Source organism: Rousettus aegyptiacus, unplaced genomic scaffold, assembly GCF_014176215.1.
Source record: "Rousettus aegyptiacus isolate mRouAeg1 unplaced genomic scaffold, mRouAeg1.p scaffold_m13_p_3, whole genome shotgun sequence".
NCBI lineage: Eukaryota > Metazoa > Chordata > Mammalia > Chiroptera > Pteropodidae > Rousettus > Rousettus aegyptiacus.
Window position 1 is genome coordinate 62,419,465 of NW_023416306.1, and position 14,952 is coordinate 62,434,416.

General features: G+C 37.9%; 1 protein-coding gene across 1 annotated transcript in view; it reads left to right on the forward strand.

Moving 5' to 3' along the window:
• Window positions 1-14,173, forward strand: part of LOC107506709 (methylthioadenosine phosphorylase) — a 38,466-nt gene extending 24,293 nt beyond the window's left edge. The window contains exons 5-8 of the mRNA XM_016137531.2: window positions 1,093-1,195; window positions 6,040-6,279; window positions 10,102-10,224; window positions 13,074-14,173. Coding sequence (XP_015993017.1) covers window positions 1,093-1,195; window positions 6,040-6,279; window positions 10,102-10,224; window positions 13,074-13,112 — 505 coding nt within the window. The 3' untranslated portion in view covers window positions 13,113-14,173. The remainder of the gene's footprint in view (window positions 1-1,092; window positions 1,196-6,039; window positions 6,280-10,101; window positions 10,225-13,073) is intronic.
• Window positions 14,174-14,952: the final 779 nt, after the last annotated feature.

A 14,952-nucleotide genomic window follows, 5' to 3' on the forward strand; every position in this document is an offset into this window, starting at 1 on the left:
CCCCCGGAAGTAGACATTAAGTGATCTACCTTCCCCTGTTGGCTTTCCATTGCCCTGTCCCTCCCATGCTCTCCCCTCTGTAGGAAAGATAAGGGCTCTTTTTCCTGTGTTACTCATGAGTTCAAGTGTAGAACAATAAAATAGACTCAGAAGGTGGTTTATTCTGAAAATTTCTGGTGAGAAATTGCTGGGTGACTTGGCACTGGGTTGATTTTAGCCTCTTTTATGTGAATTTAGGAATGTTTTACCAAAAAAAAAAAAAAAATAGAACTAAGAGACTTTAGAACTAATCAAGGCAGGTAGAGGAACAAGCTAAACAAGGTAGCAGGGAGATAGATTCCTGAATGGATCAGGACAGAGCGCTGCTTTCCTGGGCCAAAGGCATGAAAAAATAAAATTGGGAATGGAGAGAGGAATTACTTTCAATTTAGAAACATGGAAATCAGATACAATGTGAGGACCTTATTTAGACCTGAAGCTAACAAAGCAACATTCTTTTCAAAAAGGGTATTTGTGAGGACATCAGGGAAATTCGCATATGATCTATGTATTAGCTGGTACTGAGGAATTAATGTTATTTTTATCGGATGTAATAATGACATTGCAGTAGAAAATAATCCACATGTTTTGGTCCATCTGAAGTAGGGGTGAAATGACAAAGTCTGGGATTTGCAACCATGGAAATGCTAACAGATAAAGCAAATTTGACAAATTTTGGGAATTGTTGAATCCGGGTGATGGATATAAATGGAGTGCAAGTGTTTTACCTGCCCTCCTGAACCCAGAGTTGAGTTGTACCTATAATCCAGTGTGATTATCCTATCAGAGCAACCAAACCACAGACACTTTAATTCCTCTTGGAAAATATGTAAATATGTTGCCATCAACCCAGAGCCAGAGAAGCCAAATACCACCTCGAAGCTGCTTTTTTTTTTTTTTTTTTTTTTAAAGTTATGTTCAGCTTGTCCAAAACTATTGATTCTGGAGTGAGGACCAAGATGTCGACCTAGATGCAGTTGGTTTCTCCAGCCTGCAGAGAATGGAGAGATGCTTTAAAACACAAATAACTGAACCTTTCACTTTATTCTCTAGGACCACCACAAGGCCTCAGACTTTCTATGATGGGAGTCATCCCTGTGCCAGAGGAGTGTGCCATATTCCAATGGCTGAGCCATTCTGTCCCAAAACAAGAGAGGTTTGTAATCTTTCTGGAATGTGCACCAAAATAAATCACAAGGATTTGGGTGAAATTTAGAGTTAATTGGCTAAAAAGCACATGGTCCCTCTTGCTCTCTCAAGTTTACTTCCTATGTAAGGTTTTATAAAAAATTGTTTCCCTTTGCTCATAATGCCTCCTCAATCATTTGAAAGCCTAATCACTCAGAATTGCAACTTACCTTTTTTATAAGTTTGATTTTGCTGTTAGGATATCGTTTAAATAATTTTAGTATAGACCAGCGTATTAGTCAAGACTATGTAGTCTGGAACCGGATTACTTGGGACCAGATCTCTGCTCTTCAACTTAGTAACGGTATGTCATTGGACAAGTTACTTAACATCTTTGGGCTTCAGTGTCCTCATTTGTAAAGTGTAGCTAATGATTACATGAGCCTCTTAGGACCGTGTGAGAGATAAGAGTTAATATTTACAAAGTGCTTCGAACAATGCCTATTCATAGTAAAACATCCAATGACTGTTAACTGCTTTTTGAATTAAATTATTATTATCGATACTCTAAAAATTGTCCTATTGGCGTCATTTACCTTTGAGCTGTGACTGGCCATTACTGTCCAGCCTCCTCTCCAAGATTATAGTGAAATCTCAGAACTAAGAGGGCAGCTGCACAGAGGTCAGTGATGGTATAAGGTGAGGAATCACAGCCTTAGCTCTCAAAGAATAAAAATGGCTAGCACAACTCAAAATTTCATCTTTTGGTCCACGCATGGTACTTTTCATATCCCAGGTTTGAAAGTCAGGTGCAACCCAGAAGATTGGAGGCATTATTTGAGGTAAACTGCCTAGTGAAATTTACTTATAAAATAACTTATAGAATATAAATACCTAAATATGTTAGTCATTCAGCTAATTTTAACACCTGCATGTGGAAAACAGATCTATGTTTCAGAGGGAAGACTAACAGCATTCTGATATATTCTGCTGATAACTATCCAGAAATGAATACATCTAAACACATACATATGAACTTAACCTGCAATATTTTTAAACAAGTAAAAATGTACTCCCACAGAAGTCAGAGAAAATGCACATGCAGTGATATATCTGAAATGACTCCCCACAACCCCTGGTTTTGCAGTCTAGATTTTTTTTTTTTTTTCTTTTTTTTTTTTGAAACCACAGTGGGGTTAAGGTGCCCTTGCTGTTAGCTTTGGGGAAACTAGTTTTTATATGACTATGCAGGGGTGAACATAAAGGCTAAAATAAATCTGGTGATTTCAGGGGAAATTAGACGTGTATAAACTTCTCGTCCCTTTCAAAATGGGGACAGCTTGGGAAGAAATAGACTAGGGGGAGAGAGCACATGTTCATAGAAAGTCTAAATCTCATCCCAGGCAGAAAGTAGTGACTTACAGTGTTAGGGGTAGAGGATGGGGAGGCAATGCCAGTGATATGTACAGAGCACATGTAAATGTGTAGTGGACAATAGTTGCCTTTTTGGCCTTTTTTGAGACCAAATTAATTTAGGTATTATTAGTCTAGCCAAACCAAGGACCCCCACATAAAGATTAAAAGAGTTCTGTCCACACAGGACATATACCTGAAGCGTCCAGATCAGGTGACCAGGGAGACTGTGCCACTGGGCCCCATTGTACACCTACATAAGGCCACACTACTAAGACCAGGAGACTTAGCAGCTCTATCTGATACATAGAAACAAAAACAGGGAGGCAGCCAAAGAAACATGGGTAGATGAACATGTCTCAGATGAACAGAACAGAGCTCCAGAAAAAGAACTAAACAACATAGAGACAAGCAATCTACCAGATGCAGAGTTCAAAACACTGGTTATGAGGATGCTCAGTGATCTCAGTCAGGACTTCAACAAAGAGATAGCAAACAAAAATGGAGAGAGAAAACATGAAGAACCAGGCAGAATTGAAGAATGAAATAATTGAAATAAAGAATACATTAGAAGGAATCAACAGATCGGATGAAGTAAAGGATAAAATCAGTAATTTGGAATATAAAGTAGTAAGAAACACCCAATCAGTATCAATAAGAAAAAAGAATCCCCCCAAAATGAGGAAAATTTAAGGGGCCTCTGAGATATCAAGATACCAACATTCGCATCATAGGGATACCAGAACGAGTAGCAAAAGAGCAAGGAATTGAAAACCTGTTTGAGAAATAATGATGGAAAACTTCCCTAACCTAGTGAAAGAAAGACATATAAGCCCAGGCAGTGCAGAGATTCCCATACAAGGTGAAGCCAGAGGCCCACACCAAGACACATCATTATTAAAATGGTGAAGGTTAAACACAGAGAACCGTAAAAGCAGCAAAAGAAAAGCAGTTACCTATAAGGTAGCTCTCATAAAACTGTCAGATGATTTCTCAACAGAAACAGGCCAGACGGGATTGGCACAAAATACTCAAAGTGATTTAAAGCAAGGATCTACAACCAACATTATACTTCTGAGCAAAGAAAGCTATTATTTAGAATTAAAGAACAGATAAAGAGCTTCCCGGACAGATAAGAAAAAGCTAAAGGAGTTCATCACTGCCAAACCAGTATTACAAGAAATGTTAAAGAGACTTCTTTAAGAAGAAAAAAAAATCAAAAATATGAATAATAAAATAGTAATAACTACCTATCTAGCAACAATTATTTTAAATATAAATGGATTAAATGCGCCAATTAAAAGTTAGTGTGGTTGAATGGATAAAAAAATAAGACCCTTACATATGCCTCCTACAAGACTCACTTCAGGGTGAAAGATACATACAGACTAAACATAAAGGAATGGAAAAGATGATTCGTGAAAATGGAAACGGGAAAAAAAAGGGTAGCAATACAGACACTAGACAAAATAGACTTTGAAACAAAGGCTATAATAGAGTTAAAGAAGGACCCAGTCAGTAATCCCACTTCTGGGTATTAATCCAATGAAACCCAAAACTACTTCAAAGGAACATATACATCCATGTATTCATTGTAGCATTATTTACAGCAGCCAAGAAATGGAGGCAACCTGGGTATCCATGAGTGGACGAATAGATAAAAAAAGAGTGTGTGTGTGTGTGTGTGTGTGTGTGTGTGTGTGTGTGTACAATGGAATATTACTCAGCCATAACAAAGAATGAAATTTTACCATCTGCAACAACATTGATGGACCTAGAACATATTATGCTGAGTGGAGTAAGTCCAGGAAAGACAAATGTCATGATTTCACTTATATGTAGAACCTAAACAACAGCTCATAAACACAGCATTTTGATGGTCACTGGATTGTGGGGTGGGGGTTGGAGGGATGGGTGAAGAGGGGAAGAGATTAAGAGGTACAAATTGGTAGTTACAAAATTGTCATGGGAGTGTAGAGTATAGCATAGGGAATATAGTCAGTCATATTGTGATAACTATGGTGTCAGATCGGTACTGCATTTATCAGGGTGATCACTTCGTAAGTTACATAAATGTCTAATCATTGTGTTGTACACCTGAAACTAATATAATATTGTATGTCAACTGTAATTGAACAAATAAAAATATAAATTTTTTTTCAAAAGGATAAAGGAATAGAAACGAGCAAGTTGATTATTTTTCAACCTGTATATTCAAGTTCAGGGTCACAGGTGGCCAGAGCCTGTCCCTGCAGCTCGGGGAGCCAGGCAAGAACCTACCCTTCCATAATAGGGCACACTCACACGCACCCACTGTCACTCAGACTGGAACAATTTAGATACAACCTAATGTCACATCTTTGGGATGTGGGAAGAAACCTGAGTACACAGAGACAACTCGCGCAGACATTGGGGAAATGTACACACTGCATAAAGACAGTGGCCCTGGCCAGGAATCAGTATTTTCTTTTTGTCTCATCAACATTATCACGAAATGTTGTTATTTGAGAACTGGCTATATTAATAATCGATAGAAGACAAGTTTAGCACTTATGTAGTTTGCAAAGTAGTTTACAATGTGCCTGACACAGTTCTTAGCTCATTTAATCCTCACAACATTATACAGTATTATTCCCATTTTACAGATGAGAAAACTGAGAGGCTAGTGAATTTTCAGCAGTGCTTAAGTAGGTTAACAAGCTTAAAAGACTAATTTTTTTTTTGAATTAAAAAGAAATGTTGAAGCACAGGCTAAGAAAAAATGAAATTAATAACCAGGAGATTAGATGTGTATTATTAATTAGACACTGGGAAAAGCAGTCTGACTTTTAAATGTTTCTGAGATGCTCCTATGGCCTTGACACTAAAGAGACACCAAGATAAGTTTATCCCTGGACAGAAAACATCTGTTCATGGCTCTGTCCTGTTTTTACTGTGTGTCCTCAGAGAGGCAATGGGCAAAAAAGATTTTGAAGAAATCACTTTCTAATCAAAAAAAACTTTTACAAAAGTCGATTTTGAATAGAATAGTAATGAGAATAAATTTCTCAGGTGCTTGGAAACAGTTCTCGGCATATATCCTTGAGGTATGTGGATGAGGAGCAGCACCTTAGCTCAGCCTTACAGGTTAAATGCTCAGACTCGAGTCCTTGTTCATAGCTCAGCTTCGTCTCTTAAAGCTGTTAAGAAGTGGGATTAAAGCATGTAAACAAATTCCTGGTGCTTAGAAAAAGCTGACTGTTGGTTCTTCTCCCTGTGAGCTATATGGGTAGGGGCTGGGGAAACAGTGGGTGAGGATCTAGGAAACTGATCTCCCAGGTTCCTCCGAGGGCCTGCAGCTACTAGGCTTTTATGATAAAACCTTTAAATAAGTGATCAACTTATTAAACAGGGAAAACATAAAATATTAAGCTGTATGTATGTTTGCATGTTTTGAATTTACAATTCTTCCTTTGCTAGGTCCTCATAGAGACTGCTAAGAAACTAGGACTCCGGTGCCACTCAAAAGGGACAATGCTTACAATCGAAGGACCTCGTTTTAGTTCGCGGGCAGAAAGCTTCATGTTCCGCGGCTGGGGGGCGGATGTTATCAACATGACCACAGTTCCAGAGGTGGTTCTTGCTAAGGAGGCTGGACTTTGCTATGCAAGTATCGCCATGGCAACAGATTATGATTGCTGGAAGGAGCACGAGGAAGCGGTATGTGGAATTCTCTTCTGAATATGTATGGCCATGAGCACCATTAACTATTGCCTTAGTTCTAGAAACTGTCTTCCTACCAGGTTTTAAAGTCAGCTGTTAATACACTGACATTAGGTATTACTAGATATGTTCCCTTTGGAAAGTAAGAACCAAGATCTTCATAGGAAAGAAAAAGATACTTTTATTCAAGGATCAGTACTGTAGGCATATAGGAGTGTTGGGAATCATATTGAGACTTGGACCTTGTTTTAAGGATAAAGGTATCTATTGGTTATAATCTTGTGCTGTGCTACTATCTTTTTTTTCAAAGGGAAAAATTATATCTTACCTCTTCCTGGTAAGTGAACTCTACATTCATATCTATCTGTTTAACCTAGTAAGACTGGATTCTATGCTTGGTGTAAGAGTATGACAGCAAACAGACAGGTTTGTAAAGAGCCAATGTTCTGGATTTTTTTTTGTGGTGAGTAGTGGGATTGGGGCAGAGATTAAGCAAACCAGCATGAGAAAGCTCAGGATTATAAAGAAATAATGTGGTGAAACATAGGAGTACACCTCCTATATTTGTAGTCTGGGAAGCCTCCCTTAAGTGCGATGGGGAAGATAGGCTTGCTTGAGTGGAGCAGATGGGGCGAGAAAGAGGCAGAGCCATGGAGTCTGGATAAGGATCTCAGGTGGGAGGACAGTGAGGGGTTTTAGGTAGGAAAGACAGCAAGGTCCAGCTGGCATTCGAGGATGCTGGACTGCTGAGGTCAGGCTTCCAAAACAAATACTTTCATTGTGGAAAACTTCAAACATCTGCAAAAGTAGAGAATCTAGTATAATGAATCCTAGTTACCCAACATCCAGCTTCTATAATTATCAGCCATGGCTAATTTTGTGTCACATATATACCCCCACCCACTTCCCTCTCCCCTGCCCTCATTATTTTGAAGCAAATATTTTTCTAAAATATCTCTTTTAAAATGAAATAATAATAAAAATAACCACAAGATCATTATTAGGTCAAAAAATATAGATATTCCTTTATATAACCAAATATCCAGACTGTTCACATTTTCTCTCTTGTGTCATCATTTTCAACTATTCAAATCAGGGTCCCTTACAATCTATACATTGCATTTGCATAATGTCTCAAGTCTCTTTTAATCTAATATTCCCCTCTTTCTTTTCATTCCTTGCATTTTACTTGAAGAAACCAGATGATTTGTCTCATTTTAAAATGTAGAAAGGGATAAAACTACAAGGAATTTTGAAGCATAGGGTGGCTCTTCTGAGCACATTTAAAAGAGGTGACATCTTCTGCAAGGTCACCAACCCAGAGCTGCTTATTTCATCATCCCATTTCCTGTAAAACAGGATAGTATATTCTTGCTTTCTGTCCATCCATGTGAATGGAATTTGAGTCATAGATGAACACTGGCTCTTTGTTTTGCACAAATACCTTACTTCTCAGTGTAATTAACTATGGGGATACTTTTTATGAAAGATTGTAAATCCTAACACAACATAATCCCTGACTTGGCAGCTCTGGTCACCTAAGGGATAGCTCAACCTCATGGTATTGAGAAACTGCTTCCAATTAATAAACTTCAGCCTCTGCCACTCCCTGAGAACAGATTGCTTCTTGCCTGTGGCTTTCTGGTCAGTCTAGGAACTGAGCTAATGGTGCTTTCCTTTAGTGGGCCACATGAGGTTTGGAAAGCAGTCAGTTGGAGCTACTTCAGTTAAAACTAGAGCAACAAAGGTCCGCATAAGGGGGTAAGGCATGAGGGAAATAATGTTAAATGCCACGAGGAAGGAATAACCAAGTTAACATCATCTTGACCAGCCATGTGTATCATGGTGCTTCAAACCAGTGCAGCCTGGCGTGATAAAAAGGTTTTAGATTTTCCAAACCCACCTTCAAATTTTTGTTCTTCCATTTACATGTGACACTGGGCACGTTATTTAACAAGTTGTCCTTTTCTGTAGGATGGAGCCACAGCTTGGAGATGAGAGATGTGAGTTGTTCAGTTGCAGTTGTGACCTTGCTGGATTACTGGGAGCATTAAGCCAATTGATAGATGTAGTGCTAGCTCCTAGGAGGTGGTCATCAGATGGCAGCAATGATGGATTTGGGGGTGGAAAGACCAAAAAAGTTTGTGAAGAAGGAAATTTTTGAGATTTGAACTGGACCTTAAACAGAGGGTGAGGCTCGATTGTAGGAGATTGGTAGAAAGGCATTTCGGGTGGAGCCCAACAGTAGGAACAGAGGTCAAGGTCTCTATAGAGATATCAGTCATAGGAAAAGTATAAGGACAAGACTAAATATGAGGTAAAGCTCTTGGATGCTTAAACCCAGCATTCAAAGACTCCACCTAAAATGTGTCTATACATGTACCTGGCAGGCACCCAGCTGGCCACTGCTTTGTGTTCCCTCTGCTACAGTACTTATCATTTTTTTCTAACCACATCTTGGTGTTTGTGGGAGGAGTCTAGACTTTATACTCCAGGAAATAGAATGAAAGGTGTAATCATTGTGCCCCAGAATTTTAGATTTCTTCTAAGTATAGTGAAGGGTGATCATTTCATACTCACGACTTTTCACCTTTTCTTTATGAAGCAATTCTAGTTATATATAAAAGTAGACAATAATGGGGGGGAGGGCAAAGAGATTGAGAGGTGCAGGTGGATGGTTGCAGAATAGACATGGAGATGTAGAGTATAGCATGAGGAAGATAGTTCATCTTGGAATGAATATGTGTGGGGAGAGGAGGGATGCTGGATTTGGTGGGACGATGGCTTTGTGAGTTGTGTGGATCTTTGATCAATATGCTGTACAGCTGGGGCTGGTGTGTTTGCCAACTATAATTGAAAAAAACTCATTGAATTGTACAATGTAAAAACATAAAAAGTAGACAATAATATGAACTTTTGTGATTCCAACATCCAATTTCAACCATTATTATATCAGCTTATAGCCGATCATATTTTATCTATACTCTGATCTATAACTTTTTCCATAAACCTGTATGGAGATATCTAACATAACTACATTGCCATGATTATCTAACATAATCACAATGCCAACAGTAATTCCTTAATAAACCCAGGCAAAGTTCCAGTTTCTAGTTATCTCAAATATCTCAAATGATTTTTCCTTCCAGGTTTTCTAAAAGGAAACTGTCGTTCGACCTGTACAGTTTTCCTGTCTGAAATGCAGAAATCATATCCCTAGAGTAGTAGTTCTCTGTCTTCTGTACTTTTTGTAAATTGGCAACTGGATCTAAAGATTTAATCAGATTCAGGTGTCATAGTGTTTTGTTTTTCCGTCAGGATAGTGGGTTTATTTGATTTGGGTTTTTTGTTTTGTTTTGTAATGTTAGCAACTCATCCATTCATTGGGAGCTCTAAAAAGGAAAAATGGTGATACTTTGAGTCTGTCGTTTTTATTTATTAGCTAGAAGATTTCTTTAAAGATGTGTTTATCTTCTGACTGGTTGATTTTTCAGTGTAGCAATAGTTTTAAGACTGGAATCCATTCTGTGGACATGGGGAGAGTAGCCACAGCTTTCTGAACAATGCTAACACATTATACGCCTGAGACAGTTTCTCAGACACCATGTTGAAAATGAGTGGTGCTTTTCAGAGGTGTCATTGGGTTGCTCCAAGACCTCCCCCTGGGACTAAGCCCTTTTGATAAATGCAGAACTTGGGCTCAGGATTGAAACTGGAGTAAACTGACTTCACAGATCAGGTGAGAACTCAGGATAATGTTCCATGAAAGCGGTGGAATTTTTAATTGTTTGAAACAATCCCATGCTGTTGTTTTTCTAGGTTTCAGTGGACCGGGTTTTAAAGACCCTGAAAGAAAATGCCAATAAAGCCAAGAGTTTACTTCTCACTACCATACCTCAGATAGGTTCTATGGAATGGTCAGAAACTCTCCATAACCTGAAGGTAAGTATCGTCAGCCATCTGCAGGCAGACACTTCCATAGGTCCTCAGCTGCCTTACCTCTTATTTGCATTTCACCTTTGGTCCATCCCCACACGTATTTTATACTAACCTAGATGTTTTCTGCAAGTTTGAATGCCAATTACTACCATAGTAACCTTTTGTGAAATTGCATAGTCATATCTGGCTGGTAACGCAAAGCCATTAGAAGCTGAGGTGGGGAGAGTTTAATTATCTGGTCTACCAGGTTTTTGACATCGCTTTGCTCTATAGTGTATCTCTAAGTCTTACTTTAGAAGAGGGATTGTGCATGCTTTGCATGTGGCCTACTTACTGACAAAGCTGTTTTCTCTTTGGCAGATCCATGTAAAGTGTTGGCAACTGTTGAAGCTAAAACTGACATAGCAATACCAAAATGTTGCCAGAGAATATCTACTTATAGTTAATGCTGCATCAAACTAAGATAGTAATTAATAATAAACATTGGATGAGTTGCAGATGGTAGCTTTTAAACTCTACTATTAATTCCCAGAATATAATTTAAACTGACTGCCAAGTTCAGAGATGCATGGTTTGTATTTGGACATTTTGTGACTCTCTTGATTAACATATTAGAGATGGAGTTGCCTCAAATTAATCAGATGTTATATTCACCTAATATTCAAAGAGAGTCCCAGTATATCTCAAGGTCTTCTACGAAGGGTCCCCAACCCCCGAACCACAGTCTGGTAACGATCTGTGGCCTGTTAGGAAGCGGACTACGCAGAAGGAGGTAAGCGGCAGACAAACGAGTGAGCTGCTAAAGCTTCATCTGTATTTGCAGCCACTCCCCAGAGGTAGCATCACCGCCTCAGCTCCACCTCAGATCATCAGGCATTCATTTCTCATAAGAGCACTGGTCCCTGGAGCCAAAAAGGTTGGAGACCACTATCTTAGAACATACCTATCATCTTGGGTCTTAGGGCAGTGAGAGAGGATTTGAAAGATTAATGTAAGCCTTCCCTATACAAATTACCATCAAGGAGCCCTGGAATGAGAGCCACAAGTTTAGTGTAATGAGGATATGATATGGTAGTAAATGATTGACCACCAGTGGGCATGGAGAAGCTGTGATTTTGTGTTTTTGATCTACATAATATAAAAGCTTCAGCATGCCTGATTTCAGTCTGCCAGTGTGAAGCCACTGATAAGTTTGGACTTGATACACGTAGTTGGTTGTTGCACGATGGTATGAGCAGGCTCCCACAGACCACTGGAACTAAGGTGCCTCTCAGTCTTTAGGACTGGCAAAATTAGGAATTTAGAGCTTGTAATCTGTCTTCTCTGCTAGACTTTTAAGTCCATAAAGAGAAAGAAACACATCTGTTAGCTTCAATTTGTATACCCAGAGGACAAATGTTCTTTAATGAATAAATGATAACCCTTTTTCTAAGAAGTGTTTCCTCATAATTGGAACAGGAACCCCTTCTTATCATGAAGAAAATGAGAACAGAAAATAAATGCTAAGAGTTGGGGGCTATCAGTTTAGAAACATTTACATGCAAGTGAACGTGAGTATAATACAACAGAGAAACACAACTTCAGTTCCTTTAAATAAGCACACTATTGATTTATGGAAAATGTGACTCATACTTTTGCTGCTGCTGCTGCTACTGAAGTTAATGTTGTCTGCAAGATGTGATGGGTTGTTTTTGTTCTTTAGATTTCCCAACTAACTCCATTTTGACTATAATCTCTTTGAACTTGAAGATAATTTGTCAAACAATAGATTATTTCAGCTTCATTTTTAAGTAAAAATGCTGGATGTTAGAAATCATTGTTCTTTCTCTGAAACTTTCAAAAGCGTGTAAAATTGTGTAGTTTTCTATGTATACATTTTAAAGAAGGGTTAGTATGTGTAGCTTTCATCAAATTCTCAAAGGGATATGTGACCTAAAGACAGAAAATGAAGAATTGCTGCTCTAGACAAAATTGAGAATTATGGCCTTTATACTATAGCATTAAGGAACACCTTGCAGTAACTCCTTATTCCGGGGTAGTGTTTTTCAGTCCTGTCAACACTACAATGTATATTACTCATGCACTAATTCATTTCATAAACAGTGAGTGCCCACTACATTATGAAGCTGTGGTTTGCGAACATACATAAGACTTGCTGACAGGAAGAAGATCCTATTCTGTTTGGAGATACTAACATATTAAAATTTCAGTGAGTTTTTTCAGTGGGATAAAGTAAAAAATGGAGGTCACATGAATAAAAATCCAGTCTGTGGGTTGGTGTATAAAATGTATTTGCAGCAGTCCCCAGCCTTTTTGGCACCAGGGACTGGTGCTCCTATGAAAATCTAATATCTGATGATCTCAGTGGAACTGAGGCAGCGATGCTAGTGCTGGGGAGCAGCTGCAAATACAGATGAAATGTCGCACTCCCTTGCCCACTGCTCACCTCCTGCTGTGCAGCCCAGTTCCTAACAGTCCATGGACTAGTACTGGTCCATGGCCCAGGAGTTGGGGACCTCTGTTCCAATGGATATAAAAGGGGGTGCCGAAAAGTGAGAATCAGAGCAGTCCTCTGAGATAAGCATCATAAACCTCACTTTATAGGAAAGGAGAGTGAGGAATTAAGAGTTAAGAGTTATGCAGAAAATCCCATATCTCGTTAGTGATTTTTACTTTGGTGAACATGAGAATTTTCTGGAGAGTTTATCAAAAGTGTATGTCCCACGAGCCTTCAGTCTATAAAACCAGAATAGAGTTTTCAACAGCATTCCAGGTGATTATTATGCATATAAGTCACTGCCTACAGTGAGTGTTTGGTTAATTGTGATCTGTGCCTACTTGCTTCCTTTCAGAATATGGCCCAGTTTTCTGTTTTATTGCCAAGACATTAAAAAGAGCATGGCTGACCAGAAAACAAGAACACTTTCTAATTATCATTTCGGAAATTCTCACTCAACTTGAAAATATGCAGAAAGGCTTTCATGCTGCTCCCTGCCAATGAAAAACGTGTAATCAGACAAGACATTTCCAATACAAGAGATGCCTTCTGAAAATCATGGACTGCTTCAGAAAACAGAAGGAAAGCAAATACAAGTAAACATGTAGAAAACTTCCTACACTTTAAAAAAAAGACAAGAAGACACCGTTCACCCATGCCTATTAAATTTATAATAAGGGTAGGAGGTAACATCCAGTTTCCTCTGTTACCAAGGAATGTGAAGATGAACTGAGACTCTTGGGCTTTTTATTGGTGTCACTGTAAATTGGTACAATCTCTCTGGTGGAGGAGGGGGGCAGTTTGGTTAATGTATCAAAAGGCTTAAAAATACTTACACCCTTTGTTATGGTTACTCCTAGGAATTTATCTTTAAAAAATTAGCAGAAATACATACAAGAATTACGTATAAAGAAGGATGTTTAGTATTAGTTGTAATAGCAAATATTCAAAACAATCTGAATATCCAAAAATTGGAAATAAATTATGGTTTAGCTCTAATTAGATTATGAAGCAGCAAACTGAAGATCGTGTTTTTACACAGTAATGTCCTGAAGAATTGGTCACTCTATAATATGAAATGAAAAAAAGGATATGTAAACATTTTACAGTACTAATTTTGTTTTAAAAGTCTATGTAAATGTACAAAACAACTAGAAAGAGATTATCTTTTGTGATTGTATATAGAGGGGATACTGGATAATTTTAATTTCCTTTATATTTTTCTGCCTTTATGTTTTTTTCTACAATGACTATAATCAAATAGTAAAGTTGTTTAAAAATAGGTCTTTTGAGCCACACTTCTCTTGCTCGGGCCCACTTCCACATCTAGAAGTGTACTTTCCCTTCTAATAAAGCTTTTCTTTTCTGCTGTAAAAAATAAAAATGACTTGGATCCAGTTTTTGAAAACCACACTATTTCTCATAATAAAGCAAAATTTAAGATGGTAATACTAAGAAGAGTTCTGTTTGAGTTCTATCTTTGTTTTTTAAAAAGGATCATTAATGACTTAACTGTCAGAGTGATACTTATATTTACAACAACTTCTTGAAAAAGCTGGCCATTTAAAACTGGTATAGTCTTAAACTATCAAAGAGACTACATACATACATAATTTTCCAGATATTCTTTAAATTAATATTATACTTGTTTCTACTTTTTATGAGTTGATGAATTATTTTACAAATTGCAGCTCTTTGTTTTCTAATAAAGAAGATGGAAGCTTGCTTCTTACCCTTTTTTATTGTTAATCTTATAGGAATCTGTTTCGTCTTCTATCACAAGGAGATCTTTATTTTCCTCAGAATTACTAATTTTCTTTTTACTGTGTTCTATTACTGTGTCCTTAATGATGTATCTTTTGTCTGTTTAAAGAGTCTGTAAAGTCAATGTGTTTGTGTCTATGAGACTACCTTCAAGATAATAAGCTAATTATAAACAGTAAAATAAACCAGTAACCCTCTAGCATTAATATTGAGTTAATGTTTGGGTTATATGTGATTATGACTCTTGCATTCTCTAATGGTTTCAACTCTGGTGGCACGTTAAAGATCCATGAAGAACCTAAAGAATCTAAGTCTAGGGTTGTCTGGTTCTGTAACCCATGATCATTTTCACTACCTAGTACTGTATACTATACCTTACTTTTCTTCAGTTTTAGATGTCTGAAAATGTCAAGGCTAAAACAGGCAATTTTCTTGCTACCTTCAGGAAGTACTCCCAAACTTAAGTACTT